The 25771-nt window shown below is 42.9% G+C and overlaps 1 protein-coding gene across 2 annotated transcripts in view; it reads left to right on the top strand.

The window, feature by feature from the left end:
- LOC147700335 (uncharacterized) overlaps window positions 1–25252 on the top strand; it is a 209067-nt gene extending 183815 nt beyond the window's left edge. Inside the window, exons 1-4 of one of the 2 annotated variants that reach the window (XR_015299400.1) lie at window positions 2834–2982; window positions 19124–20007; window positions 20088–22735; window positions 23464–25252. Coding sequence is in view for 1 of the 2 variants with exons in the window: in XM_086935694.1 (XP_086791820.1) it covers window positions 20558–22318 (1761 nt within the window). In the remaining variant the exon portion in view is untranslated. Of the gene's footprint in view, window positions 1–2833; window positions 2983–19123; window positions 20008–20087; window positions 22807–23463 lie in introns of those variants that run through there. The other variant, XM_086935694.1, reaches the window with a different exon arrangement.
- Window positions 25253–25771: the final 519 nt, after the last annotated feature.

The following is a 25771-nucleotide window of genomic DNA, read 5'->3' as shown; positions in this document are numbered from 1 at the left end:
CAGTATTTTAGGTTGCACGTGTGGGGCTCACAGTTTGTTTTACGTAGCTATCATAGACCTATGATTGATTTGTTTACCACCAAGGGTGCGAGCAAAGCCACTCCACGCATAGCAAAGTGGTTATATCATCTCCAAGATTATACTTTCAATATAAAGTATGTACCAGGCTCAAATACCAGGAATGATGTGTGTCCATCTCACCTGCCTGTGGATGATGGTACACAATATGGGATGAGGATGAGGATGAATGGATGGTGGTAGAAGTCAGTGAGGTGTATACGGGAGCTATTTGGTAATGCAAGCATTGATTGTTGAATCACAAAGTGCCAAGAAATTGTCTCAGGAAAAGAAAGCAGAGTTGAGAGAGTTTTTTCCTGTGTGGGACAAACTATCTGTGGTAAAAGGTATTGTCAGAAGGATGTTAACCTTGTTGTATGAAGGACATGGTGGTATATCGCCATGAAGAAGAAAGCACGTAATGATTTCTGGTGGTCGGGCATGGACAATCATGTTGAGAGATTTGGGAGAGATTGTGTATCTTTCACATGTAGTGATAAAGCTCACAAGGTTTACGGGACTCAGTGGCATTTCCTAGGAGAGCAAGGGAAAGGGTGGCTGTAGATATATGTGGTCCGTTCGAGTGTTTGGGCTATGGTAAGAGATTTGAATAGTGTTAGTGGATTAATTTTCCAAATTGCCAGAGGTGGCATTAATGAGGGAGGTGAAAATAGGTAATGTAATTTATTTTTGTTAAGAAATATTCAGGCGTGAGGGCTGCCCAGAAGTAATTGTGTCGACAATGGTCTACAATTTGCAGGAGAAGAGTTCACTTCCTTTCTTACGAAGGAAGGAATCAAGTACTTTAGACCAACAAATTATAATCCTCATGAGAACGGTTTAGTTGAGTGCTTCAAAAGGGTTCTAGGTGAGAACATTCAGTTGGCGCTAGTTAAAGGTTTAAATTGGAAAAAAAGAGGTAAGGAACATTCTATGGAATTATCGCACTACACCCCATTCCCATACTGGGTAGGCTCAATTTTTCTTGTTAAAGGGAAGGGTGCCAGGCACCACTTCTGTGCCTGCATGGATGAAAAGAACCTCAGGAAAATGTTTTGACAGCAAGGCACTCAATAAAAGAATGGATGAGTACCAAACTCAGTACGCTCATCAACACAATGAAGGTTTGGGAAAGAGTGTGTTCATGCAGGATGAGAGCACGGCTTGGGGGACATGTAAGGTTGTTCCAAATGGGCTGAGCCCCAAAAAGTGTGGGAGAGAAGAGGTGGAGTGGTGCGTCTAGAGGATGGAAAGTGGTGGAGCACAAGGAAACTTATGAGGTGTCATCCCATGGAGCTAGATTTTTGCACACAAAAAGAGGCTGATGTCAGAACGAAAGATAAGTCAGGTGTTGATGGGGTACCAAGGTTCCCTCATAAGAAGTTCCCCTCTCATGGGATGAAAAGGGAGATTCAAGTGACACATATGCCGGTTCACTGATAAAATATCGATGACAAAAATATTGATGTTCAAAATATTGAAAAATATGCATACCTACACAGGTAAGTAAAAAAAATATTGAATCAAAAATATTGATGTAAAAAAATATAGATGTAAAAAATATCGATTTAAATATATATATAAAATACTATATATTAAATATTAATATTCAGTTTAACAAAATAAATACAATTTAATATACATTTTAACAAAATAAACGTAATTAAAAAAGATAAACACATAAACATAATAATTTATACATATATATATTTACGTTAAAATAATTCATAAACTATTATCTTTAATTTATTTTAAAACTTTAAAAGTATTTAAAAATAAAATATATATATGTCTCAATAATATAAAAAACAACATTGTATACTAAATTAAAACATTAAACTATTAAAAAATATGTCAACTTATATTTCCCAATACAATCAGTGCAACAGTAGGGAAAGTTGGATAGCAAAATAATTACATTTACTATTTCAACTCCAATGAGTACAACAGCAGGGAAAGTGTTGGATAGTGGAGGGGTAACAATTACTATTCCCACTCCAGTGAAAGCAACAGTAGGAAAAGTGTTGGATAGCGGAGGGGAAACAATTGTACTCCCCCTCCAGTGAATGCAACAGCAGGCAAAGTGTTGGATAGCGGAGGGGTAAACAATTTTAATTCCCACTCCAGGGAGGCCTGATGGTTGAGAACATAGTTCACAGAGTCCCACCCAACATAGGATCACAAGGGTTAGCAGCTGCTACCCCTAGCCCTGTTTGTTACCTCCTCCAGCCTGGGCAGTATTTTCATACCAACACAGCTATAAAAATATCATCAAAAACCCGTACTTTTTAAATGTAAATTTATTGCAAAAAATATAAATTTGTCAATAGAATTCAAGTTCAAGTCAGTCATAAAATACTTTTAAAGGAAACAAGGGCAAAACTGTTGTATTAACATGGCTTTCAGGTGTTTTAGACAAACTGTCGCACTTCCAGAAGCACACACAACAGCCCCAATTGGGGGAGAGGATGTGGCGTAACTACCAAACCTGCCGACTTAAATGCTGAGCAATAGGGCTCTAGAGTCGGATTATTGGCAAATCATTTAATAGCTCAAGCCTAAAAGTGAACGTTCCCGTCTGTGATTCACCTGATGCTCGTGTGGAGCGCCCGATTCTACCGGGTCCAGATCGAGGTACAAACTACAAAATAAACACACTTGGCCAGGTAAGAGGCCGCCTCCTACTGCGCATGACACAGTCAAGAAGGTAGCCTCCGTCTGAGCATGCGCGAAAGCAGTGTTTCTTCTCCGAGCATGCGCACTTATAATATATCTTGTCCGCGCCTGCGCACTCGCCCCGTCTCCATCCCGCTCTGCCGTCGATGCTGTTCCTCGTCCTTCCTCGGAGCCGCTCTCGGGTCTCAGTTCACGCGGAAAAAATGACAAAGAAAGGACCGGAGGAATAGGGGCAGGAAGCCAGAACAAGTGAGTGAGAGTGTGTGAATTGATTCTGCGCAATCAATCCCCCCGTCTATCAACGAATGTGTCGGTGTGTAATGTAACTTGTGCGCAGTTGAAGTGCTCCAATGTCTTCCAGCCCAGTACGTGCTAAACATAGCTGCCAGGGTTTCAGATTGCTATAGGTGATATTTTACGCTTTCTTGCGAGGGAAAAAAACAAGCAATTTATACGAGGGAAATATACAAATTTCAGAAATTAGACCGAGAAACTCTAAGAAGATCTTACAATTTATTTATTTTATTTATGCAATTTTATATAGCGCGGACTTTACCCGAAGGTGTCAGAGCGCTTCACAATAGGGTGGGGCCACCAAGCCATTGCCTTCACAACACCTTGGGGGTGCCCCCTTTGGCCCCAGGAGTGTGAAGGCAATGGCTTGGTGGCCCCACCCTGCTCGAATTGATGTTCTAAGGCCAGGGCAGCGCTAATAAAATTGCAGCTGAACGTCGTTGCTAAAGACCTGAGCCGGCCTGCTGGACAACGGAGAGGATAGCACCCCTGAGCTCCCTGCATGTTTGCGGACACATAGGAAAGCCCACAATCTCTCTCCTGTACACCTGTGACCTTGGTGGTGCTGGGGGATAAGGCTGTGCACCAGCAAACAAGACCCTAATAACTCGGCTAAAGACCTCCAATACAGTCGAGTTATCCCTATTAAACTGCTTAACATGCAGTTGGCCAACACTGCGCATCAGGATGTTACCCGGGCTACGGTCAGACAAATAAAGGTGCCACTGCCGCCAATGGGCCAAACTGCCTGCCAGTTCGGACATATGAAAATGACCTTAAGGTTTCACTTACTCACAGAGGCAGGTACAGCTTGATGTGCACGATAATTAGGCATTGAGGGCATAATGTGACCTTTAACTCGTAAGTTCCAATCAAGACTGACTCGAGTCGACCCTTCTCTGACAGGCCAGAATAGTGCATAATGTAACAGTCGATTGGAGTGCTTTATTTTCTGCTGCAGTGCTGCACTGACTTTCTTTTTGCGGGTGAATTCAACTTGTTTGTGCAGACTACATACAGAGCTGCTATATGTAACTGTACACAGGCTGAATAACGCACTCCCTCAAGTAAATTACAGTTGGAATACAAGAAGAAACAGTGTGTGACACTTCATTTACTGGTCAGCGCAGAGCCCCATTGACGATACTTGGACATAACACGGGCCAGCTGCAACAATTGCACAGTCCCAGACAGAGATGTGGCCACAGTCCAGATCGGACACTCGTCTCCGACTCTCGTGGCATTTGGCAGAACTGGCTACACTGGATTGCAGGCGGCACCTGAGGCAGTCATGCTGATGCAGCACCACGGCCGAATCATTACGCCGGCCGGGCCATGTGCTTAAAGCTGAAGCGGCAGGCCCAAAGTGCGCTGGCTGCCAAACAACTGAAACTGAAGCAGTGCAGCCGTGCCCTCCCATGGCTCCTATGGTGATCGGGCAAATTGAATCATGGGGCAAGCTCATGACATCAGTGAATGCGCGGTATTGCGTTCAACATTGTAGCTAGCCGTGAGCTGAGCCAGCCCCCTCAAGTTTGTCGCAACAAGAATAACCAGCAGCCCCCCAAGCTAAGAGCTTTCTTTGACAGTGTCAGTGGAGGTGCTAAATAGAAGCCCCCCAGCTGCAGTTGAGACACTTTAAATGCATAACAATGCATTTCAGTGCGGTGATGCTCATCACCACACTGAAATGCGTTAGTCTAACTCGTGATACTTGGCAGGACAGGCTAAAAATTAAAACGGCAAAAAAAGAGATATTTTAGAGTCATAAAATTAGACCGGATCAGAGTTCTGCCTTTACCCGTGAACAATGCTGACCCTGTTGTACTGTGATAGGAAGAGGTGTGGAAGAACAGCTGACAGCTCACTGCATCTCCCTGGCGGCCCCCAGAGCTTGGATACTCTAAAGTTTGATAAGTTCGCACTTTACAAATGTGGACAGGCCAAGAGCTGAATTCTGCCTCTATTTGCACTAATATTTGTTAAAGAGCAGTTTGGGATGTGTTTGATGGAATATAATTGTGTAATCAACGTTCCACAAATTTGCTTGAAAGGGGAACAATACTGATTTTACAAATGTCCAAGTTTTGTACTGCCTTTGAAATGATAAAACTGGTCATCCTGGTTGAAGCACTGGCCAGGTGGCAATACTGTCTACACACAGGAACATGATTCACCCGGGATGATAAAAATAGTGTCACTGTTGTTTGTTCACTGCGTTATATATTCGATACATTAACCCCAATCTAGTAAACAAAGGAGCCATTTTAGTTTACCTCCATGGTGACCTTATGACCGCAACTTGTATTTAGCTGGCAGCCAGGAAAAGAATAGCAAAACTCCGCTCTTTAGCTCCAGGTACCAAATGCTTTGGTGTAACAGGAACCCTTTAAGTCCTTGAGTTTAGTTTTGTAATTCATTGTTTTCTTTCAGTTGTGTTATTGTATTTGGTGTTAGTCAGCTGAACCAGCACTTTTGTCCTGACTGAAAGCTTTGACTAAGAAACGAAGGTACACTAGTGACAAGGACTCCTCTGTTAACCCTGTACTAGAGCCCCATTAATATCTGCTATAGAGAGACCAGCTTTGTCTCTGGATGTGATGCCTCCTAAACATATTTCTGTTGAAGCCCAGAACAAGGATCAAGAAAAATGAGTTAAAGGTCAGTGGATCTGAACTTGAGGTGGGGAGTTATGAGTGTTATGTTGCTCATTATATGTATGGCATCGCAAGTGTTATTGATCACCAGGCACTATATAACTCGTTTCAGACAGCAATGGCTGGCTTATGAAAACACTGCAAATACAAATCAATAAAACATAGCTAAATCGTCCTGTTTGGTGTCCCAGGACATGTCTATTGATGCTTTGGCCATTTCTGTTATAACAGCTTTGAATCCCAATGACTCCATATCTCTTGAATGTTTCAAATTGTGACATTGCTGAATACCTTTGAAAATATTTTCCCTTGTGCAACTCATCATAAGGTTCTCTGGATTCATATATGGGATCTAAAACAAGCCTCTGAGAAAAAAGGCCAGCACTTGCAGTGGCACTGATTGATCGTGGTGGTCACTGGCAACCTCTGACCGCCTGTATATATTATGCTCTCTCGTCTAGTAAGGCAGAATAGTTGGCCTTAACCGTCCTTTCCACTGTGGGAAATATCCGTAGCCCTAAGTAAAGGACACCTCCTTGTGACACTGCGAAAAGAAAGTCCTGTCTGTTGCTCCTGCATCGCGCAGGGGAGGGTAAGGTTAAGAGCCTGCATTTTTTTGGTTGATTTTGAAGCCCGAGACCTCACTGAATGTTGTGAATTCCTCCAACAGGGGAGGAAGGGACATCGTTGGCTGCGTGAAGAATAATTTATTTCGAGTTTTATATAGCGCATAGTTACCCTCGAGCATCCCAGCGCTTGTTCCAGAACAACAGAAAGGTAGCAGTCAAGCGTACTCAGAGGCATCAGTTAGGAAAGAGGTGTGTTTTAAGGAGTTTGCGAAATCGGAGAAGACAAGTCTCTGAACGCAGACTCAGGGGGAGTGAATTCCAAAGAGTCGCTATATTCACTGAGAATCTTCTCCCCCCCGTACGTGCCTTTTTAACTTTAGGAGTTTTGAGCAGATGTTTCTGATCTGAGCGCAAGGCTCTATTGGCCTTATAGGGTACAACTAAATTCTTCAGGATAGGAGGTCCCTTATCCTGCAGAATTTTATGCGCAATACAGAGGGACTTAAATTTGACCCTTTCGCGCACCGGCAGCCAATGCAGTGCCTTCAATGCGAGTTTAGCTGAGCACGTCACTGGGATGCTCTTAAGAAGCCGCACTGCAGCGTTTTGAATCTGTTGGAGTTTGTTGAACGTTGCTTCAGGGGCACCAAGAAAGGTAGCATTGCTATAATCCAATCTTGATACGATCAGCCCCTGAATGAGCAGCTTCTAAGATGGCTGTGGGAGGAGGGGCAAGACTTTCCGGACTGAGCGGAAAAGACCAAAACAAACTCCCGCCATTTTTTTCGCCTGGGTCCTAAAAGAGAGGTCTTGTTCCAGCCAAACTCCAAGACTCTTAATCTCCTCCTTTGGACTCGGGAGCTCACCCAAACAACTGGGCCAGATAGTCGGGGGGAGTGAAGAACCTTTAAGCATTATTTCGGTCGTTGAGCCGTTCAGCTTCAATGCTGATTCACACATCCAGGTGTAGACTTTGGACATGCAGGAATGCAGCGTGTCTGGACTTTTAGCAATCTGGGATAAGGCGGCCACCAGCTGAGTATCATCAGCGTAGCTCACGATTTTGATACCAAACGGGGTAACCACATCCTCCAAGGGGGCCATATACACATTAAAGAATGTGGGGCTTAAGGAAGAGCCTTGTGGCACACCACAATGGAGGGGGATTGACGCTTATCGTGCGCTACCTTCCCACACCTGGTAAGTCCGGTCGCTAAGAAATGACTTAAGCCATTTCAAAGCCGTCCCTTTCACCCCTACATCTGACAGCCGTTGAGTTAACACTTGATGATTAACAGTGTCGAAAGCCGCACTGAGATCCAGGAGGATCACTGCCACTGATCCTCCCGAATCCAAGATGCTTCTGGCTTCCTCAACGACTGCCAGAAGAGTGGTGTCAGTACCCTGTCCTGGCCGAAAGCCTGTTTGCGAATTTCTCAGCAAGCCATTGGACTCAAGAAAGTGTGATAGATGTAAATTCACCAATCTTTCCGCGATTTTACTGAGTCCTGGAAGCAAAGAAATAGGCCTGTAATTCGCCAGGTCTAATGGGTCTAGGTGAGGCTTTTTCAGGAGAGCTTTCACAACTGCTCCCTTCCAACTCAATGGAACCAGACCGCATGCAAAAGATGCATTGATTAAGTCGGTCTCAGGGTTAGCAATAGTGGATCCTACCTGTTTCAAGATCCTCATAGGGACTGGGTCACTAGGGGAACCGCTCTTAATAGTGACCAGTACCTTAAGGACCTCGTCCACAGATACTGGTCCAAAAGCTTCCAAATGGACGGGGGCTCCAGCTGACTCACTGCTAGCCTCTACTCTTTGGTCAATCTGGGGCAGGGCACTAAAAATGTTCTCTATTTTGGTATGAAAATAATTCGCTAGATCCCTACATTTGTCTCCTGGATTATCATGGGCTGGAGGAGGCCCGGGAACTCTCAGTAGTTCCTTAACCACTAAGAAGGTTTCTCTGGAGGAGTTCGAGGAGTTTTTAATTCTTTCATCAAAGAATTGTGCTTTAGTACGGCGAAGAGCAAGTTTATACGCCCTTATCGCAGAGCGATATTCAATTCTATTAGATTCGTCCCAGTCCTTCCTCCAGGCGCGCTCAAGCTTCTTACAGCCCATCCTAAGAGTTCTCAGCTTGAGCGTATACGAAGGGGCAGAGCCCATTCTCTTGTCCCTTTTTGCAACTGTTCTTTTAGAGAGGATAGAATCGAGTGAGCTGGTTAACCAGATGCTAAGGTTCGCATCTGCCAATACTGGGTCCAGAGCTGGGGGGGGACGCGAACATTCGAGTTTAGGGACCCAATTCTCGACCGACAACCTGGACCAAGCTCTTTCCAAGGTGCGAACACTAGGAAAGGATGTAGTCATGGCCTCAATTTGCCAGGTGAAAGGAATCAAGAAATGGTCCGACCACGGGAGTGGATATGGAGGCTTGGCTTTCAAAAGGGACATGTTAGAAAAGATCGGGTCAAGCAAATGGCCCTTATTATGTGTTGCTCCCGAGTTAATCAAGCCTACCTCATAGGCCTTAAGGTCACATTGTAGGTCTGCCGCCGACAGGTCCGCCGGGTCATTAAAATGAAGATTAAAATCTCCCAGCATCATAAAATTGATAGTAGTGGATGCCAAAACCGTGACGGTTTCCATCAGAGAGCTGACAAAATTTCCGGTGCACCCTGGTGGATGGTACACCAATAGACCTGACACGGAAACCGTAGGTGAAATCTGCAAAGAGAACTTACAGCTCTCGCAGTCCAACACCCCGCTATTCTGTGCCCTACACACAAATGAATCCCTATATAATATGGCAATGCCACCTCCTCGACCCACTGGCCTATTCTGAGAGTATATTAAAAAGCCTGGGGGGAGGGCTCGTACAATGTCCACCCCTGAGCTTGATGTGAGCCACGTTTCCGTTAGAAACAGGATATCTAAATTATGATCCTGTATGAGAAAATTAATCTCTAAGGAGTGCCTCGGGAGGGATCTACAATTCAGCAAAGCCATTTGCAGGGAACTCTTTGCCATAGATGGCTGGGACGAGCAGCATACCTCACAATAGGAGAAAGGTTTAGCTCCTCTGTACATGTAGTTGCAGGTGGTTTTTTAGGGGGCGTAGTGATATAAGATCATCGCGGGTATAAGTAATACTGAGCCCTAATGAATTTAGCAAGGGTTCTGGCCCTAAGCCCGCCTGGGCCCGGACGGGCACAGACGGGCTGGACTCTGGCGCGCTTCCGGCGCACCCGCTGCGCGTCACCGCTGCGCGTTTCCATTGCAGGATTATATAGCGGTTCGTGAGTCTGCCTGGGACACTGAAGCGCTGACTAAAATGGCGCCCCTGGAGTGTCCCAGCCTACCCCAAGATGGCTGTGGAATCGGCGGTATGCAGCAGCTAAGGTCCCGCTCAAACGGCGGTGTAATAACACCACATGATCCGCATATAGTGATATTTGGTGCTCCCTGTCTCCCATACTGATCGTTGTGATCATCTAGAGTTGTTGGACCCTCTCGGCAAATGGCTCCATATAGAGTGCGAAGAGTAAGGGGGAGAGTAGACACCCCTGCCGAATCCCCCGTCCCATGCCCACTGGTCGGAAAGCTATCCCATTCACTTTAATATGCGCTTACGGCGCCTGGTATATACACTGCACCCATCTTTGGAAGCGTTTCCCAATCTCAAACCTGCCCAGGACGTGCCTCAGGTATGGCCAGTGAACCCAGTCAAACGCCTTTTTTGGCGTCAACCAATAACAAGTAACGTAGGTTGTTGGGTGCGCTGGGTTATGTCCAGTAAGTGACAAAGTCGCCTTGTTCCTTCGCTACAGCTGCGTTCGGGGATAAAGCCTGACTGGTCTTGGTCCACCAGGCCTTGCTTGTGTGGAGCCAGCTGTGCCGCCAGTATACTAGTGAATATCTTTAGTTCAACATTTAATAAAGAAATCGGACGGTATTAGGCGCACTCAAACTGATCTTTCCTGGGCTTCAGTATAACCACTACCTCTGTCATTGCCACTGTTGGGGTTTTAGAGCCCGCATCACGGAAAACGTTAAAAAGGCTGACCAAGAAGGAAGGGAGCTCAGGGGCAAAAACTTTGTAAAAATCTACTGGGAATCCATCATTCCCCCCGCGCCCCCCCCTCCTCGGTGCCTGTCTTACACTCCATTTTTAACCTTGACCCCATGATTTATCTCCCAATAAAAATGTTCCCTATATCATGGTAGCCAATTTTAGCCCACATTACCTTTTTTTGTTTACACATATTTGGTTGCACTGCAAATCTTTCTTGTTTTCTCACACCATTCTACTCACTCTCTGTATTTGAGGTTGGATCCGCCTGGGTGGTCCTGGAGAATTGGAGTAAACACACAATTTACCAGGTGTGTCTCCTTATCTGGACAAGGACCCTTCAACTAATCCCAGATGACGAGGCTCCGCCATATGGGTGGGCTGATGGGATTCATTTCCTTTCATTTGCACACTCATATCTAACTCTTGTTTCATCCTTTCATTCTCACTACTCTGAGAAGTTCAGTCCTGTGTACAGACCTTATCTAGCCTTTCTTTTGTGATAACGGCTATCATAGGATCTTCATTTCGACCCTCGCCTTTTCTTGTTACATTCTACAGAGAACATTGGGGGGAATAGGTATAAGCAGTACCTCTTATTTTTAGCACTCACAGTGGCCAAGAGGGACATACCGCAAGTGTGGAAGGCAACATCACCCCTGACCTTGGGCAAATGGAAAACTGAACTAGATAAATATACAGGGGCTGAGATTGCTGTTTTTGAAGCCTGAGGATGCCCCGCTAAACATCTCAAAATCTGGATTCGATGGGCAGACTATTGTGGTATCGATCTCCCCCCCCCCCCCCCTTGCCCGAGCTGAGATTGAATCGCTTTGTTTTTATGTGCTGGTATATCCCTGCTAAAAGTTCAAAAATATGTTTATGTATATGTTTAATGTGGCACATTATGACAAATAGACCGCTTGTACGAATATGGAGACTGGAACCTGTCTATAAGTTTTTCGTTTGTCACCTACATGTTCGGTGGGTGTTGTTATATATCAGAAATATGGTTATTAACACAAGCTAAAAGTACATCTCTCAGGCCATGATGGGGCTGCGACCCCCCACATATTGCAGAATAACCAAATAAAATTTGTTATTGAAAAAAAATGTGTGACTGTCTCTCTCAACAAATGTCTCCCATGCATACTGTGGGATACTAACGCCACAAGGTGCATTTTGCCGGTTGTAGAGAACATAGAGGGGATGAGAGGCTGGCTTGCTAGAAGTATAACAGGAAACAAGTGATACTAGTCCTCTGCCCTGCCAACACGAATGCGTCACATGTGATGACCATGGTGTGTGCATCTCTCTGAACACAGGAGGTTGGCCTTAAGTCCTGTGAAAAGGGACCCCAATAGCTAAAGATTTCAAGTTCATCCAAAGTAGAAACAGAGGGTTACAGGGTGCCAAGAGCTGTCAGCACCAGACTATACCAACTTACACTCCCAGACCACAATAATAATAATTTATAAAATATCTACTTGTCCATGGGGCAGGTTGCTTCATAAATCTACTTGTCCTGTAACAAAATCCACGTGTCCCTTTGGGGCCATGTAGTGTGGTCACAAATTATGGCAGCAATCTCATTATATAAGAGATCTGATATAGCCTCTGTGATTATGCCAGGGTTAAAACCGTAGTAGTGTTTGAATACTTGCAATCCCCTTATGTTGCCACGTTTCCGCTGATCTACATACTGGGGCTGAAGGTAGTGGTAAGCAATAGTTCCAGTGTTAGAATGTCCTTTTGAGTCTGTGCAAACGTACTAACTTACATACATAGCCTCATATAGCCACACTTTGAAATCATGTATACACCTTTTTATACTGGAACCACTGTCAGTAGTGCTGTCAAAGCACACAACATTTACTTGGAGCATTCACCCTAATAATAAAGACTATGTATTACTGAACCATAAATACAAGTCTGAACAGCATTAACATATGGATACAAATATTACCTTAACTGCAGACGGTTCCCTTACCTGATCCAGATTGTGGTACTGCATACTGGCAGGCACAGGGTGTGTGCTGCAGGAGCTTGGGCCTACTTTTCCCAAGGACAAAATACTTATAAAAACTTGTTGCCCTTGACCCCAAAACAATATGTCCTGGGCGTCAGGCTGTAGGAATTCCACATCCCTGTACTGAAGGTCCACCTAAGCCAGAAAACTTTCATCAACTGCGGGGAGAAAGTATCCACACAGCAGACAACTTTTCAAACTAGCACCAGTCACTCCTCAGATGACTTACACTGTCACGGTACACAGGCCAAGAGCCACTGTCCGCAGGTAGTGCTCGCCTCAACTCTCCACTTCACCTCAGTCTACCGGCCAACTGAGGTAGCAGGCAATTGGGGGTTCCCTGAAGCTTCAATATTGCCAAGGAACAGTAGGCCATAGTCTGACACACTTGTGGTCATTACAGAGTCCTCCTGAACAGAAACCAGCACAGTCTACTTTTCTCCCATTCCTCTGAAGCTTGTCAGCTAAACTCGGGCAGGTCACAGGGAGATTAAACACTGCTCCTCTGCACAAGCAATGTTGATCACAAGTGCTAAACCAGCCTAGCTAGCACTGAATCGAGATGACATGATGGCTGATGGTAGGTGAGAGATAATGAGAGGGGCCCTCACAACAAGGAGCCAGGGCACTACCAAACCAGTAGAAAAAACTTCCCTTGAAGAGATAATCTCACACCCTCAAACAGATATCACCCACTCACCACACATAATCAAATTTGTCCTATCTGTAATGTAAAACCTCCACTCCCTATATAGGTACAACCACGATTTAAATGTCACACAAAACTTAAATGTCACATATATGTAAATGCTCTGTTACTGCATGTCAACATAAGACACATAGAATTTGATATCCTCATGGATTAATACCAATCATTCATCACATAAATATGAAACGCGCTGTTTGTGACTCCCCGCACTACGGCTGTGATCAAGTGGAGGCTGTCGCAACAAAAATCCCATAGGATTCCAACATGGTGGCCGTCTCTCACAATCCTGGAAGTGAGGTTAGCGGTCTAGACCCTCCGTCGGAGTCCAGAGGATGAACACCTCAGACCAGAACTGAGAAGGAGGGATGGAGACGTTTAAGAAGCCGCCGCAAGCAGCAGAACGGGGAGGAATACAGACGGAGGAGCTCAGGAGCAAACAGCAGACCAATCCACTTTGGGAGAATACGGACGAAGTGGAGGACAACGGTGCCTCTCCCCGCGAAGTGAACAAGGGCAATGCTAGAGTCCGCTGAGGGAGCATCACGAGCGAGTCCAGTACTCCCTGAGGAAAGAGGAGGCTGCGACTCCTCTCCTCATGGCCTGGCGGGTCATGGGTCTAGGCAAGTGCACTACAAGCGCTTATCTTCTTTAAAAGGTTGGTGTGCGGGTTTTCGGGCTGCACCGTCATAAAGTCACCAAATTGTTCCCTCACTAAAGCACAGCACCAAACAGGATACTGGTGAAGGATGCACACAAAGTCCTCCCCTTATTTTCTTTTCTTTTGATGGCCAGTAGAATCATATCCTGACCCTATTTCCCTGTTTTCTTTGCCGGTTCCTCTGTTTTTAAGGTGGAAGACTGCCCCGACGCGCATCAGCAAGAAGCAAGGGGCAACTGTGACAACCGTTTTATGCCACTGAAGACTGTGACCAACAACTGCAATCTCTCCTCTACCACAACTCTCTCTGTTCTTACTTTGTTTCTGATCCCAAGACGTATTGGGACTTACTAACTTACCACTGAACAATAAAATGCCCTGTTCTGCATTCCTGAGTTCTGTGTTATTAAGGAAGACGAGGGAATTAGGACACCCAAACTGGTTACCCTGTAACAATGGCATAACACAACCCACATGGATACAATAACATTTATAATTAAATAAAGCTTTTTAACAATTGGGAGTACGATACAAAACAGTACTCATGTATCTGTTGTATATGCTGATCCTTTATCTCTATCAACCACACGTCCCGATGAAGTAGATGTTCTTCATCTGTGTGCCCTGGTTGTGAACGGGTTCTGAAAAAAAAAAATGTGTCATCGTGCTTCTGTGGATTTGGAAAGATTTCAACCAGCTTCCACAGAACAATATAATGGGGTTTAAGTCTCCACAGTTCAAAGATCATTCCTTCAATGTTAATGAAAAACATACATACAACAAAAATAAATTAAGCGCCACAAAATACCACAATGTGGACAGATCAAGACAAAGCTTCATATATTTCAATTCTCAGTGGTTCCCAACTACAAATGTCCTCCCTGTTTTCTAATGGGTCGATCCAAAGTCGGGGACCAAATTTCACAATGAATACACTGTCAACTTGGAAATGGTGTTGGCTCTGTATGTTTTCAGGGACTGGTACACCCAAATAAACCTGGAAAAAAACCCTGGGAATAACTTTAAAATCCCTCATTCATTCTTCCCATTCGTTATTTGGCAGGGTAGCCACTGGCCATATTCACGCATTCCACTTTCAGGGGCAAACAAATGGTCCAATGAGTGTTCCTTGTCACTTGGAGCTTCCATTAGTACTTAGTTATGCATCTTTCACAGTTTGCGAGTTCTGACTTGACCTTGGTATGCTTTGTCTCTTATTCCGCAGATTCTTTCCAGTTGGTGTTCACAGTCGTACCACCTATGGACAACATTCACTCATGAGCATATAATATACACGAATTACAATGAAAGGAGCTCTAGTATAACTCCTCCTCCCCTCCAGACTTTTACAAATCTCGGTTGTTTACTTCTATGGCCATGTCGTCTCATAGAGCATCTCAGGGTGTCTGCACACTAGATACAGCAGATACTTCCCGTATGCAATATATTGCAGACGGAAATATTAGAATGGTCCGTACTCCTTTACTTCAAATACCCTATGGGCAGTTTGGGAGCGAAACCTAGGGGAGCTGGATGACCAAGATTGTCAGGAGACAAAGATGCCTGCACAGTCCCAGGCCATCCCCTCGAATTGCAGATTACTACTGTGCAATTACCTGCAAATTACATCCTACAGCCTTCTATCGGGTGTTGAGGATGGGCAGCAGCAGTAGCCTGGTTTGCACCCAATACGAGACTCCCCCTCCAGCTACATACTCACCCCAGGCAGAGAACGCCGATCCGCAAGCGGAGTTTATGGAGTGTTGCCTGCTCCGTTGAGAACACAAAGTTCAGGCAAAACTCTGACTCTATGCGGAGAAGGCAGCCCGGAGACGCCACATCAGGAAAGTGCCTTTTTTTCTTATAATTAAATTAGGGAGGGTAGAGGAGAGCGGAGGTCCACTGTTTTTTTTTCCCAACGCACTTGTAACAAGCAGACTGGACTACAGAAACGCCCTCTATGCTGGAATCAACAAATCCCTGCTACACAAACTCCAGACCATCCAGAACAACGCAGCCAGGCCCGTCCTCGGCACCCCACAACACGAGGACATGACTCAACACCTGCGAGACCTCCACTGGCTCCCTGTCAAGAAGAGAGTAACCTTCAAGCTACTCACCCACACCTACAAATCTCTCCACAACATTGGACCCAAATACCTCAACAAAAGAATCACTTCCCACGTACCGAAAGAAAACCTCCGCTCTGCCAACCTTGCCCTAGCATAGACCCCGCACATCCGCAGAATCAGAGCAGGCGGAAGAGCCTTCTAGTACATCACAGTCCAGACCTGGAACAAGCTCCCCTACCCTGCACGCCTTCAGGAAGAGCCTAAAGACCTGGATTTTCGGCTGACCTAGAGCTACAACCCCCACTCCCAAGCACCTTGAGACCCTCACGAGTGAGTAGTACACTTCAAAAAAAGCCTGATTGATTGATTGATTGACATGTGATCTGTTGGTTAATGTGAGTTTACAATTTTCATGTAGGCAGATAGATTATTGGTGTTCGATTTTGTAACGATATGATGCTGAACAGATGGTGGGGAAAGTAAGTGGGACCTCGTCACCAGAGAATGAGAGCGGATGGGGGCAGCACTTCCCAATGAGTGTAGTTGCTAAGAGGAGTAATTAAGAAAAGCTAGCGTACCTCATAGGAAAGAGGCTGCATTTTAGGCGGTGACCAGGGGCATACAAGCGCGGACAGGCTTACATTTGGCACACCGCAGGCCCTCCCTTGCAGCAGATGGCTCCTGTATGGAGGGCTTCCTGCGCATGCTTAGTACATGGTTCAGCTCCCTTTAATGATGTTTCTGGGATATTAGCGGAATTTGAGAGAAGCGAGTCATTACTGGTTGTGACATGAGAAGCATGTAAATTTAGAGTGTAAAGTAGGACACCGTCAAAAATAAAATATTAACATTTTTCACTAACCCCTAGGAAGGAATGCACTTTTGGAACCCACAGAGGGTTGCAGTATATTACTATAATAATAAAGAAATTTATTGAGCTCACAACTACCTCGACCGATGTGTCCCGGCGCTAAAGCAGATAACCACAAAGCAGAGCTGGCGAAAGAGCTAATCCCTGAGCCTAAACAGCCAGGTCTTCAAAGCCTTCCTGAACTCCTGTTCAGAGTGTATCGCAGGTAAATGAAGAGGCAAGCCATTCCAGCATTTGGAGGTTCCCACCTCAAATATTCTGCCCTCCATTCTTGCTTTAACAGAGTGGGGTATGGCGAGGTAGCGTTTATTGTTGGACCTCAGCGATCTACCCTGCTGGTAATGGCGAAGTCTTTTCCTCAGTTAGGGCCTCTGCCCTGATATGCCCGGAAAGCAAACGTGAGGGCCTTGAATTCTACTCTCTTGGCCACCGGGAGCCAATGAATTTGTCTGAGGTGGGCAAAATATGCTGGCGGAGGTGAACCTTACATACCAAACTAGCAGCCGTGTTTTGGACTATCTGTAGCCTTCGCATCAAACAGCAAGGCAGTCCAAGGTAGAGTCTATTGGCGTAGTTGAGATGCGAGGTGACTAACGCATGCACTACAGTTTTACGGGATTGCTCTGGCAAGAAGTCGATTAATTTTCTAATCGTTTTCATCTTGCCAAGGCAGGCTGCAGATAAGTGCTGGACATGGGTAGAAAGGGTCTTTATCCCACCTGATTCCAAGGTTATGTAGAGGGAATTGCTAAGACTTTTTTTAATGTATTTATGCATTGTTACTGAATTTATGCTAATCTGTTTACAGCTTGTATGTTGCAGCATTAATATAACAATGAATACATCTAATTTGAATGCAGTTTCTGTGCCGCTGAGTGATGATATACTCTGGCTTAGAGTAATTGCCATGAACATCTTGGTTTCTGTGTAATTCAGTTCTGTGTGCATCTGATCATAAGCATATTATGGCCTGATTTAGAATTTGGTGGAGAGAGAGAATTTTTTTCCCAAAAATGACAGAGAACCATTTTACCCAAACCAACGGTCCTTCCACCTTGTTTAGAGTCAGGAGAATTGACATGTCTGTGAAAGAGAGCCCCGGTTGGCTCTGTTGACGAAAAGCTTTCTCAGGTGGCACAACAGCGTAGAGTCCGTCTGATGAAGGGCATAGCACCACCCACCGTTTTGTAGGGTAAGCAGCATGATGTGTTTTTTTCACTCTGTTACCTCACAGTATAACCTTGCGGTGAGAGGACAAAAAAAACACATTGTGACACTCATACGAGGTGAAAACTCCCTGAATGTGGCGGTGAATAGTTTTTTTCTTCCAATAACAACCTTCCACTTTTTTGGGGTTAAACTGTAGTAAATGTTAGTTAATGACCATCCAAACTAATAGTGGCTGTCCACCAAAACTTTAGTACCTTGACAGTAACTGTGTGACCGGCAGTGAACTCTAAATTTGATGGATGGTAGTCCGTCTGCAAACTAGATCAGGCAGTTACTTTCTGTGTTAATTATCATTCTGATCAGTGGATTAGAAGGTATCTTTGTTTTTGACATATCCATGCTCTGCTAATTGGATCACATGTATCATTGTTTGAGTTTTAAACTGTGACTTTGGGACCTTCAATCTGTCACAAAAATATACATGGAAACATTCATGAAGGAGTTGTTTTGTTTGCATTCTGTGACCTGAACTCTTCATTCCTCTTCAGCTTTCCCATTGCAAATCCCAGAAAAGTGGGTGTGCCTTTCAGTCACTGTTGCCAAACTGTGGAATTTGCTTTCTTTATATCTCCGATTGAAGCCTGATAAAGCTTGTTTGTACACACCTTCTAAAACCTAGGCTATTTGGTCAATAATATCTTAACTTCTGGCTGCAGCTTCCTGTACTTTAGCAAAAGAAAACAGCAATTGGTATTGCTTTGCTCCTCAAATAACTGGAATAAATAACTCAGAAGATTTCTTATGTATCCCTATACATGCTAAGGACATCCCCATTTAATGATAGATGTCTTTATGTCAGTGTCATTCATGCAGTAATTATTGGATTACACATCCACCTTTTTGGTCTGATCCATGTTGTCAGCAGAGACATGTTCACCAATTTTTCCTGTTTCCTGCTGTGTGTTTGGTAATTGGTTTACAGATATCTCACTGTCCATTATATTTGTTGTTATGAACATTGTTAGTGGGTGACTAACAATGTGCTCTGGATCTTGTTACAAGGATGGAAATGTTTTGGTCCATAAATGAATAGAATACTATGGTCACTAGATTATGTTTATAGTATTTCTATGCTAATGCACTGTGAATATCACTTACAATTGTGTTCCTGGCTTTTGTTACTTCATTTTCATATAAGAAAAAAACGTATTGTTTTTAATGCTGATATTTGTATTTTTTGGCTCATAAAAGGCTAATGCTTCTAAATTTGTTTGTTCCCTAAGTGAAAGAAACAGAATAAAAGTAATGGTCAGAGGAATATCGTGGACACCAGCAATTGCAATTCAACGTTTGAGACACTTACCCGCTGAAAAGTACAAAACTTTTCGGAGACTTTATTCTACTAAAGAAGCTGTACAATTGTTACTGATGTGCATACCGTGTGCAAACAGCCTTTTTCTGTGCAGATCTGGTAGCAGACACCAATGGAATGATGTGTGTCTGATGAATGTGACATAGCACCTCACACCAAAGGACTGAGGAGTATCTCATGAGTATGACTGCAAGTTAGCATTCTAAGGATCCCTAATCAATCAATTGACCAACAAAGGTAAAAGCCACACAAATGTATACAATGTAATACATCTTTCCATGCTAAAGATAGGATAACAACAGAAAATGTATACACTATACACTAGCCATGGACGAAACTACTTGTTGATGTCTTCTGTGAAAAAGGCAACTCTAACAACACATCAGAAAATCCCCTCATGAGAGTTTAGCGCATTCCGTTGCCATCTAAATAATATGGCAAGTGACTATCTTATAGCAAATTGCATGTGCCATACAGACAAAATAGTGTTTTGATGCACTAAATGTGCTTTAAAAATGACAGCTAATACTGTATAATTGACTTTATACCGGCGAGAAAAGAAATAAGAGAGAGTTAGAATGGAGAAATGATGCTTCCATGCTGTTAACTTAACTGAACACCTATACACAGAGGAACTATCAGAAGAAAGGATTTACTTAATTTGTCAAGGCAAAGACACTGGTGCACTTCATTTAAGTGCACAACTTTGCAGTTCTAATACCAGTCCTAAAAATGTAAAATGTAGAGAGGTTATTTTTCATCTATATGTGTAAGGAATATGTACCTAACTTGAAAGTATGAACTTGGACAGACATAGGAGAAGCTACATGCATTTACCCAGTGTCTCTAGGATGTTATTACAAGGATGTAATTAGTTAAACATAATGTGTGCAAAATGGAGGAGGCGCACAAATTCTCTAAATGCGACAGAGATTTCTATATAAATATCCATGTGGAAAAACATTAAAGAGATCTGTGCAAATTAAGACAACATAAATCTACAGTGTTTACCAAGACTTTTACTAGAAAAAGCTATTTGATGGCAGGAGTCCAAAACCATACTGAAAAAAAAACATTTCAATGTCTCGAATGTAAAGGTTTTATCACAAGTGACAATCTCCTTGGACAAAAGTCATTCTATTCTGAACTAAGACCATATAAATGCACTGAGTGTGACCAGACCTTCACAAACCCACAGCTGATGATAGATTCACAAACCCATTCAGGTGAGAAACCATTTGAAGGTTCTGAACACGACAAAACTTTCAGGCAAAAGAGTGATTTATCATCTCAGGAGAAAAATCTAATTCAGGAAAAAACACATAGATGTTCAGAATGTAATAAGGCTTTCAGTCTTAAAAAATATCTGATAAAACATCAGAGAACACACAATGGCGAGAAACCATATGAATGTTCTGAGTGTGACAGGTGTTTCATCACAAAGGACAACCTAATAATACATCAAAGAAATCACACCGGCGAGAAACCATATGAATGTTCTGAATGTCAAAAATGTTTTAAGGCAATAGGTGGCCTATCCATACATAAGAGAAGTCACACTGGTGAAAAACCATATAAATGTTCTGAATGTGAGAAGGCTTTCATTACAAAAGGAAATTTAAGGCAGCATCACATGTCTCACAGTGGTGCCACTCCATACAAATGTTCTGAGTGTGACAAGGGATTCAAAACCAAACATCACCTCATGAGACATCAGAAGGCTCACACTGGAGAAAAACCATACAAATGTTCTGAATGTGACAAGACTTTTAATGAAAAGAGAGAATTATCAACACATGAGAGAATTCACACTGGGGAAAAACCATATATATGTTCTGAATGTAATAAGGCGTTCCGTCATAAGTCAACTATGATAAGACATCAGAGAATACACACGGGTGAGAAACCATATAAATGTTCTGAGTGCAACAAGTGTTTCATCACAAAGGACAACCTAGTGATACATCAAAGAAATCACACCGGCGAGAAACCATATAAATGTTCTGAATGTCAAAAAGCTTTTAAGGGACAAAGGGGACTATCGCTACACCAAAAAACTCACACCGGTGAGAAATCATATAAATGTTCTGAATGTGGGAAGGCTTTTATTACAAAAGGACAGCTGAAAATACATCAGAGTATTCACACTGGAGAAAAACCTTATGGATGTTCTGAATGTAAGAAGGCTTTCATTACAAAAGGAGAGTTAAGAAAACATCTCATGTATCACAGTGGTGAGACTCCATATAAATGTTCTGAGTGTGACAAGGGTTTCAAAACCAAAATTTATCTAATGCGACATCAAAATGATCACACTGGAGAGAAACCGTATAAGTGTACTGATTGTGACAAAGCTTTCACATACAAATTTGGGCTGTCATTACACCAGAGAAATCACAAGGGAGAGAAACCACATAAATGCTCTGAATGTGATAAGGCTTTCATTCGGAAGGCTGACCTTATCGTACATCAGAGATATCATACTGGAGAGAAGCCCTACCAATGTTCTGAATGTGACAAGTCATACGTTCTAAAGAAAAGGCTGACAGTACATCAGAGAACTCACACTGGAGAGAAACCCTATAAATGTTCTGAATGTGATAAGGCTTTCAGGCGTAATGATAATCTGTACGCTCATCGGAGAATCCACACGGGGGAGTCACCATATAAATGTACTGAATGTGACAAGGCTTTCAAGCGAAAGAGTCATCTTTCAATTCATCAGAAAATCCACACAGGGGAGAAACCTTTTAAGTGTTCTGAATGTGATATGGCATTCAAGCGCAATGATAGTTTTTACATACATCAGAGAATCCACACTGGGGAGACACCATATAAATGTACTGAATGTGATAAGGCTTTCAAGCTAAAGAGTCATCTTTCAGTTCATCATAAAATCCACACAGGGGAGAAACCATATAAATGTTCTGAATGTGACAAGGCTTTCATTACAAAGAGTAACCTGATGATACATCAGAGGATTCACAGTGGTCAGAAATCATATAAATGTTCTGAATGTTCTAAAGCTTTCAGACATAAAGGTACTCTGTTGTGTCATCTGAGAACCACACACCTTTACTACATGTGTAGATCCAGTGACAAATAGGATAATCTACAAGAAAGAAACCATGTACATTTACTTAAAGTGACAATGCTTTCTGGTAAATAGACCATCTATCAATCCATTTGAGAAGAGATAAAGGAAAGAAATCATATTAATGGTGTATGGGCCTGGTTACTACTTGAGGCACTATTTATCGCCCCTGATAAATAATGATACCATGGGGTACGTTATTTATCATTTGTGATAAATACCACTGATTATGGGTTTATGGGGAATAACTTGCGGATTGTGGTGTTTAATGCACCTAAAGCTGCATGATATGGTATATACTGTATGTTTTCCTCTGTTATACTTTGTCAGGTCTGACCTGATGAAATTTAACAAAAGCGGAGTTATTTAACGCATCTGATAAATATCGAATGTGTTAAATACCTTCAAACTCATAATTCCGACCCATGAGTATACATTAGGCATGGTTGAATTTTGCGAATTGGCAATTCGCGAATTTGCGAATTGGCAATCCGCAAAATGTGCGAATTTGCGGATGTTTTTATTTTTGCATGTTTGCGGGTGTTCGCGAGGCGCTTTGCAATTTCGCAGGGTTTTTTTTTTGCCTGCTTAATCACTGCCACCCTCTCGTTTTTTATGCCCATCTGCACTCTGTACCACTTGTTTCTGTGCCCTTCTGCCCTCTGCCCCACTCATTTTTTGTCCCCATCTGCCTTCTGTCCCACTTTTGTGCCCTTCTGCCCTCAGCCCCACTTAGAATGGCGCCGGCAAGCTGCCAGCGCCATTCTAAAATAGCTAGAAATAGCTTCAACAGGAAGCACTAATACATAAGGTACAGCAGGTGCTCCAGTTGAAGGTCAAATTAAGTTACACAATCATTAATCACCCCAAGTTTGGGGTGAATAATGATTGTGTAACTGAATTTGAGCAGCGCCTGCTTTACTTTATCTATTAGAGCTTCCTGTTGAAGCTGACTTTTGTAACTATTTTAGAATGGCTCTGGCAGCTTGCCGGCGCCATTCTAAAAGAGTTACAAAAGTCAGCTTGAACTTTTGACCCGTTCCGTTCGCGGGTTTTCGTTCGCGGATTTTGCTGGAAATTCGCGAATCTCTCGGATTGCGAATTTACCGAAAATCCATGAAAACCGCGAGCGGAAAGGATTTTCCGCTCATGCTTAGTATACATGGTTTAATAATAGAAGCAGTATGAGAGTCACTGTAGATTAAAATCATGTAAATATTCTGATTGGAGCATCATATTTATTATAGAGATGTCACTAATAATACACAAAAGAACTCATACTAGTATGATACTGTACGCATGTTCTGAATGCAGCAAGATTGTCAAGTAAAAAAAGTTCTCTCATGGCATCAGAAAGTCAACAACTGGGGAATCAGGAAATCCTCTACATATTTAGAGTTTTAACAAGAATTCAATTGAGAAATTGTACCTGATACGTAGCAGATGGAGGCTGGGGCATTAAGGAACCTTGCTTGGCTACAAGAAACCATCCTTTGTCTACAGATGAACTGGCAATAGGAGTGGCCTTAATGTTCAGAATACTGTATAGTGTGGGAACTTGAGAGTAAGTCTGCTTTCATTTTTACCTGGGGCCATCCATTGTATATTTCAAAATTATTGTAGAAGACACCCAGTACAATTAGATAAATCAGGAGTACACACAGAATGACTGATAACCATTTAAGGAATAGAGCAACCAGAAGGAAACTAGATAATTGGGCAGAACTTGACATACAGTGAAAAGTGCAAGGTACTACCGAAACTTCATACTGATTAAAGTAGAAGCGTAATAGTTATATGTGGTTATGAAAGCACAAAATAAAACCCAGAAACTATTGATTACTCGTAACATACCAGGCTAGTAGACATTCTACTACACGATTTACCAAATGTGTGTAGAAAAACAGAACAATCAGAAAGATGCAGAATCTACAATACAGGAGCAATACCGCAGATGATAGCCACTAAACCACATTCCAGTATCGTTCCATATTCTAGATAACAGAATGGCAGAAACAATTATGAAATTGCAATTTTTCCAAACTGCTGTTTCACTACCACATTCTGCTGTCGAATTAATTCAAATATATAACAATATGCATCTCTGTACATTTAGAATGCATGAATCTTTTCACCTCCAAGGTGCTACCTATATATTTTTGAACATGAATCAATTTTGGAGATATAATTGGATTAACAGAAACCTTTAATTCGATCTGAAAACCAGTCAATGCACTGATGTAGTGACTCTCTTCTTAGCAGTCCCTCGTTTGCATTGCCACTTATGGGTCTTGGGCTCGCAGCAAGGAAAGATATCTGGGACAAAGAAATCTGAGGGACAGATCTGTTGCTGGAATATTTTTAATAATGAGTAGTTCCCTCCATTCACCCTTTCTGAGTTTGCTTGTTATTTATTGCATTCTGTATTTTAGCAATTGTTTCTTTCAAGATCTGCCATTTACACAATTGCAAAAAGACCAGTTCTCCCCAGAATATTTATGCGTTTTGCCTTTTGATGTAGTTTGTGTAATGAAATTAAAGAGTCCATCTCAAGGAGCTTTGCGAGGTGGCAGTAATATATAAGCAGCCTCAGATGCATAACAAGATCCTTGTGCTGATACATTTTGTATGCCTCTACTAGGTCCTAGTTTAGAGAAAAGGGGCTAAAGAGATACTGAAAACTACAGAACTGTTGCTGGTTATTTACTGGGTAGGAGGATGTTGGTAATGATATCATGATCATATGTAACTGAGGAATGTGAAGGAACATTGTGCTCTGCTGCCGTATAAACATATGCATTGCAGTTGCCCCTGACGCCAATTGATTAGCAAAATAATAAAATGTTATTATGCTCAACAAGTTGCTGACATTTGTATTGAAAACACATTGAGACACTTCATAGAGAATAAACATTCAAAGAAGATTAAAGTATGATTACATTTGAGGACTCCTGCTTTCTGACTTACATTTGGCACATTTTCTACAGATGTTATAACAAGAATCAATCTTTCCTCAAAATTTGGCTAATCTGGCCTTATCGATATTGTACAGAACTAAGATCATTTCTTTTTAAATCACTTTAGATTTAATTATACTTGAATTTCCTCTAATTTGCCTAGGAAAACCTAGACCTTATAGTGTGGAAAATTATTCGATCCAGCAGACCTTCGGGTCTCCATATCAATTGGGCTAAATCCGAACTGTTCCTATTGATGGAGGCCATGACCCCCATCCACCATGCGGACATCCCTTCCGGTTGTCTGCTGACTCCACCAAATACTTGGGGATCGTCCTACACAAGTACCGGGAACAGATCATCCACTTAAACTACGGCCTGCTATGGACAAGCTTTCCACGCAAATACACCGCTGGATTCACCTCCCTTTTTCCTTGGCGTGCCGAATTGCTATCATTAAGATTAACATACTCCCTCGCTTCTTGTACCTAATCATCTATATTCGCAT

Source organism: Lissotriton vulgaris, chromosome 8, assembly GCF_964263255.1.
Source record: "Lissotriton vulgaris chromosome 8, aLisVul1.2, whole genome shotgun sequence".
Taxonomy (NCBI): Eukaryota; Metazoa; Chordata; class Amphibia; order Caudata; family Salamandridae; genus Lissotriton; species Lissotriton vulgaris.
This window is presented reverse-complemented; position numbering and strand designations above follow the sequence as displayed.